Source organism: Hippocampus comes, unplaced genomic scaffold (assembly GCF_001891065.2).
Source record: "Hippocampus comes isolate QL1 unplaced genomic scaffold, H_comes_QL1_v1.1 scaffold133, whole genome shotgun sequence".
Taxonomy (NCBI): Eukaryota; Metazoa; Chordata; class Actinopteri; order Syngnathiformes; family Syngnathidae; genus Hippocampus; species Hippocampus comes.
The window spans coordinates 342342-348642 of NW_017805150.1; the positions used below are offsets into that span (position 1 = coordinate 342342).

The following is a 6301-nucleotide window of genomic DNA, read 5'->3' on the forward strand; positions in this document are numbered from 1 at the left end:
TGGGTTATTCATTTGATCCATCTTTTTGGATTTAAAGTTCATAATGCCCCAGTATCCGTACACCCTTAAAACGGTAGTGTCCAAAGCAAACCGATTTTGTTTATTAAAAAAAAAAAAAAAAAGACAAACCCGCTACTTTGGGTTATTTTTCAGCAACCCAATTTATATAAAACAACCTTGAAACTTGGGTCAAATTGACCCAAATAGTGGATATTTTTGACCCGATTTATACTCTCTAAATACAATTGGGTCACATGCAAAAAACCCACAAAATAACCTGCCAAAGTGGGTTATTTTGTGCTTTATTCATTCGACACAAGTTTTTAGCTTAAGTAAATAACCCCAAAAGTTTGTTTGACCCAATTTGCGTTCTCTCTTTTTTTTTTTTACCCAAATGTCTTTAGAGGGCTATTCAAATGCAAGCTTTCATGATCATGATCTTCATGCAGTTATTCACTGATTTGGGCGATTCGTGGTGACCAGTCCTTACCCACACTGTACTTGCCTCACTTTTAATTAAGACGTGCCGAGTTCAATTCCAAGCAGCCTCAGCCAATCAGCGCGTCGGTTTCATTACAGGCAGCGATGGCTCTCCCGCTTGCTCGTACGCTGAATTGCTCCAAGTCGTCAACCTTTTTAAGCACCGCTGCGCTGCATTGTGGGCGACGTATGCAAATACGAAAAATATAAAGAAAGAGAGACACCGGGGCTCTGATAGGTTGAGTTATGCAAGTGCAGCTCTCGCCTCAGCCTAGTGACCCGGCCGGCAAGCGCGTGCACGCGAGCATCGCACTTTCGCGCTGCGATGGAATGGGCGCGCATCGTTCGTCCATAATCTCAAAGCACGCGGAGGGAAGTTCGCCCGTGAAAAAAAGCCCCAGGGAAATGACGAATGAGTCGGAGGCAGACACTTTCCCCGAGCCCAAGGACGCGCACGGGGGCAAACTCTCCCCTCCCGGCGGCTGTGCGCACGGAGACGCCGACGCCCGTCACGGTCACACCCTCCATGGAGCAGGCGCGGGAGACAAGTGCAACTTTTCTCCGTCCGCGCAGCCTCCGCCGTCCGCCTCCGCAGGAGCCATGTTCCCCTACCCGAGCCAGCACGCCGCCTTCTCCATCGGCAGCCCCGGCCGCTACGTGGGCCACCACCCGGTGCTGGCCAACGGAGCCTACAACGGCCTGTTGAGCAACTCCTCGGCGGCTCAGGGCTACCCGCCGCCGCCGCCGCCTCCGCCGCCCGCCGCCGGCTACCCCTACGCGCAGCAGTACGGGACCGGGTACCAGGCAGGCGCCTTCTACCAGTTCTCCCCTGCACAGGCTGCCGGGTTGGTGCCGGGGAAGGCGCAGGTGTATCTGTGCAACAGGGCCCTGTGGCTCAAGTTCCACAGGCACCAGACCGAGATGATCATCACCAAACAGGGACGGTGAGGAGCACTTGATTTCAAAATGTTGTCAGCCTAAAACAACAACAACAACAACAAAAAAAAAAATCAGTTTTTTTTTCATGCGGTGGTTTTTCTGTTATAGGAGGATGTTCCCGTTTTTAAGCTTCAACATTTCAGGCCTGGACCCAACTGCTCACTACAACATTTTTGTGGATGTTATCCTGGCTGATCCAAATCATTGGAGGTTCCAGGGAGGCAAGTGGGTGCCCTGCGGAAAGGCCGACACCAACGTCGTAGGTAATGGCCTCAAAGAATTCATTTTCTTACATGATTTTTTTTTCTCGATACAGAAAAATAAATGTCAATATATTGAACATGACAAAAAAAAATCCAAACATTTATTTTATGAATATAATCAATGTCTGGAAATATAATTATAATTAGTTATTTTAACATTGCAGTCAAATAACCCATGTAAAAATTGATGAAAACAATGCATGAAATATATATTGAACACGACAAAAAAAAAATCCAAACATTTATTTTATGAATATCATCAATGTGTGGAAATATAATTATAATTTGTTATTTTAACATTGCAGTCAAACAACCCATGTAAAAATTGATGAAAACAATGCATGAAAAAATAATTTCCCATTTTGTCAGTGTAACTGTTCTCATCAGTATAGTTTGCATACAGAACAGCTAAATAACACTCCAATAGGATTCGATTTAAATGCCTTGAATTTAAATAAAATGTTTTCAACCGAACAATACACCCGAAGAACACATACAAACGTGTAAAATAGATTTTATTTAACTAAAATCAGTTTTCTTCCATTGCTCAATTTGAACTGACACCCTCAGAGGTCCAAATATAGGTGAATAATACACGTTGGTAAAATTATTATTATCATTTTCCAATTCTAATTTGTCAGTTTGATGTCAGCATTTTTCTTCTGCTTCTCAGTTTTATTCGCGAGATAATCAAAACAATGTTTTTTATTATTATGATGCTTGTGTGAACAACGCAAATTTGGATCAATAAACAGTGATAGTGAATAGAACTATTCCGTCATTTTTAAAAAATGTGACTATAAAGCAAATGGCACCGTCAGTATTCCACAATAAGTCGCATACCTCCTTTAAAATGAATTCGAAGCTGAACATTATCATATTTTTTAAAAAATCTCCGATTGCATGAATTGGCTCTCGATTGAATTTCCGAAAACCTATTTTATGTTGCTAGGAAATCGTGTTTACATGCACCCGGACTCGCCGAACACGGGTGCACACTGGATGCGACAGGAGATTTCTTTCGGAAAATTAAAGCTGACAAACAATAAAGGGGCGTCCAACAACACGGGACAGGTGAGACGTTATCCTGACATGATTTCAGTGCATTTATTTCCCCAGATGTATCTTTTTCTCGTCATCGCGTATACCAAACGTCTGATGCACGCTTTTGGCGCAGATGGTGGTCCTGCAATCTCTGCACAAGTACCAGCCGAGGCTCCACGTGGTGGAAGTGAACGAGGACGGCACGGAGGACTGCAGCCAGCCGCGCCGAGTGCAGACGTTCACCTTCGTCGAGACGCAGTTCATCGCCGTCACCGCCTACCAGAACACCGACGTAACAGCGCCGATTCCGGAAAATGAAACACGATTCATGTTGATTTACATTTCTACCGGTGCGACAATGAACGCTGCGCGCACGTTTCCCTCCAACAGATTACGCAATTGAAGATTGACCACAACCCCTTTGCCAAAGGATTTCGGGACAACTATGACACGTAAGATTCGGAACTAATCTTGTTGAAAATACAGTCCGTTTTAAGTGGCAGATCAGCTGCCATTTTGATGCAAAATGTTCTTATTTATAGGAATGATTTTAATCATCGGCTTGGATTTGTTTTTCCACTCCACCGATAATTACTTGATATTTAACACCATTAATTAAGATGCCATTATCAGTTCTCCGCGCTGATATGTATTGATCTGGCATGTACCTAATCAAGTGGCCAGTGGTTGCATCTTAAGATGCTGGTGGCATTAAGATTTTTGCGCTAAATATTATTTGCACAATTTTTTTTTTTTTGGGGGGGGGTGGATTGGACGTTGTATGTGAAGGCAAAATAATGAAAAAAGTTGGAAGATGACTGATAAAAAATACAATGTAATCGCAATTTCAGTATTGAGCGTAGCTGAGTGGATATTGTGTGTACCTAATCAAGTGGGCAGTAAATGTATCTTAAGAGACTTGCGAGAAGCCAAAACGCTAAATATTAGCGTGATTTATTGGAAAAAAAAAAGGATTCAGAAAACATTGAAACTATTGTGGATTAATACGTAATGACAATCATAATAATATTATGATTTTATAGATCATAACAATATGAATAAATTGTGTTCAATTATTAAACGATATGAAAATAACACTGCTTCTACAACCACAACGAATAATAATATCATCCATCCATTTTTTAATTCCTTTATCGTCACGAGGGTTGTGGGCGTGCTGGAGCCTTTCCCAGCTGTCTTCGGGCAGTAGGCGGGGGACACCCTGAACTGGTTGCCAGCCAGTCGCAGGGCACACATAGACGAAGAACCATCCACACTCAAAATCACACATACGGACAATTTAGAGTGTCCCATTAAACTGTCCTGCATGTTTTTTGTTTTTTTTTTGGAACGTGGGGAAAAAACACAGTACCCCGAGAAAACCCACACAGGCACGGGTGACATGCAAACTCCACAACATATCATATTAAAAAAAAAAAAAAAGATTCAGAAAAGAAGTCGCTGATGGTGTAGTGGTTCACTCACCTGACTTGTGTGCGGACAGCGTGGCAACGGTTCCCACTCAGTGACAGTGTGAATGTGGGTGTGATTGGTTGTTTGTCTCCGTATGTGCCGTGGTACTGACTGGCGACCAGTTCAGGATGCCGTCCGCCTTCCAACCAAAGTCAGCTGGGATGGGCTCGGGCAACTCCCCGCGAGCCTGTTCAGGATAAGCGGTGTTGAAAATGGATGATTTGAAAATTAATTAAATCATTAAAATGATTAATTGAATTATAACGATATGTTATTGATTTTTTAAAACATTTTATTCGTATTATAAGAATGAAAAATAGCAAATAAATATTTAAAAATATGTATTTAGAATAATAATAATAAAATTATGATTATTATTATTATGACATCATTTCAGCTTTTGTGTGTGGCTGCACCTAATGAGGTGTCCATCGCATCGATTCCACGTGTTGCACGTTGGAGCCCGCAGCAGCCGCCTTGTGGTCATTTTGCTTGGACGTGTTTGTTTTCCAGTGTGTACACAGGCTGCGACATCGACCGCCTCACTCCGTCCCCGGGCGAGTCCCCCCGCTCGCAGTTCATGGCCGGGCCCCGCTACGCCGTGCACACCCCTTTCCTCCAGGAGCAGTTCGTCAGCTCCTATGCCAAATCTCGATTTCATCCCAGCGTTGCGGCGGCGGCTGCTGGCGCCGACCGCGGCGTGCCCCTCGGCAACAGCTTGCAGAGCGACGAGCCCCCCGTGGGCGGCGCCCCGCAGCGCTGGTTCGTCTCCCCTGCCAACAACCGACTGGACTTCGCTGCCTCGGCGTACGAGGCCGCCGACTTCGCCGGCAACGCCGCCACCCTGCTGTCTTATGCCGCGGCCGGCGTCAAGGCGCTGCCCTTGCCCGCGGCAGGTTGCTCTAACCGGGCACTCGGCTATTACGCGGACCCTTCCGGGTGGGGGGGACGCACCCCGCCGCAGTACTGCGGTGGAGTCGGCGGCAAAGCGACCTCCGTGTTCCCCTGCTGGCCCCCCAACTCCATCGGGGGGAGGAGCAACTGCTTGGCCGAAGAGGGCGACTCGGTCCCCACGCAGCGCTCGCCTGTCGCCTCGGAGGAGGCCAAGGCCAAAGATGTGACCTCAGAGTCGGGGTGGATCGAGACTCCGTCGTCCATCAAGTCGATCGATTCCAGCGACTCGGGAATTTTCGATGCGGTCAAGCGGAGGCGGATGTCTCCCTCCTCCACCCCGGTGCCGGACACGGCGTCCCCTCTTAAGGCGGACCTCCTGAGGGAGGACAAGACCTGTTCCAAGGACATTGGCTACTACAGCTTCTACTCTACCAGCTAAATCAATCAATCAATCAATCAATCAATCAATCTATCTATCTATCTATCTATCTATCTATCTATCTATCTATCTATCTGTCTGTCTGTCTGTCTGTCTGTCTGTCTGTCTGTCTGTCTGTCTGTCACCTCGGGAATGAACAAGAGTGTGAAATTGTGACAGTTCACATACACTGTTAATAGCCAAAAAGTGTACATTATCCACGATTCACGTCTTACAATCAGGGCCACTGTAAATAGGAATATAATTTATATATATATGAATATGAATTATTGGTGATAGTTATTGGATGTACCCTCCAAATACATTATGTAGTGTCGAAATTAACAAAAGTTCTGTCAATTAGCCTTAAGTGATCTCTCTATGTATTCACACAGTATATAAACATATTGAAAGTTATGGACATGACATGTTTTTGTGTAGCAAAACACTCATATTTTGTACCTAATCAAAAAACCGTAGGCTGCCAAATGTTTCTGATGTTATGCGGATCACTGCTACATTCGTGATACGTGCTTGAAAACAACTTATATGTACTTTATATGTATGTAATGTGATTTTTTTAAATGCAGGCTCTTTTTGTTGTTGTGAAAAGAGTAGATGCTATTGGAATGTCATAGAAGCAGAATAAATTATGTTAGGCTACCACCATGTTATGTATAAAATATGTTAGCAAATTATGTTTGAGTATAGTGTCCCTGAATGCATCATCAATTGAAGACGCTCCTTATTACGTAGTTAAAAAACGATTTTGAAGGGCCAGTATCTACCA

The 6301-nt window shown here is 44.5% G+C and overlaps 1 protein-coding gene across 1 annotated transcript; it reads left to right on the plus strand.

Moving 5' to 3' along the window:
* The first annotated feature begins 499 nt into the window (after nucleotides 1-499).
* tbr1b (T-box brain transcription factor 1b) lies at nucleotides 500-5591 on the plus strand. Its single transcript, XM_019868157.1, has 6 exons — nucleotides 500-1424; nucleotides 1528-1682; nucleotides 2635-2756; nucleotides 2860-3018; nucleotides 3117-3178; nucleotides 4713-5591. The coding sequence occupies exons 1-6, from the start codon at nucleotides 727-729 to the stop codon at nucleotides 5530-5532; spliced, it is 2016 nt and encodes a 671-aa protein (XP_019723716.1). The 5' UTR covers nucleotides 500-726; the 3' UTR covers nucleotides 5533-5591.
* The last annotated feature ends 710 nt before the right edge of the window (nucleotides 5592-6301 follow it).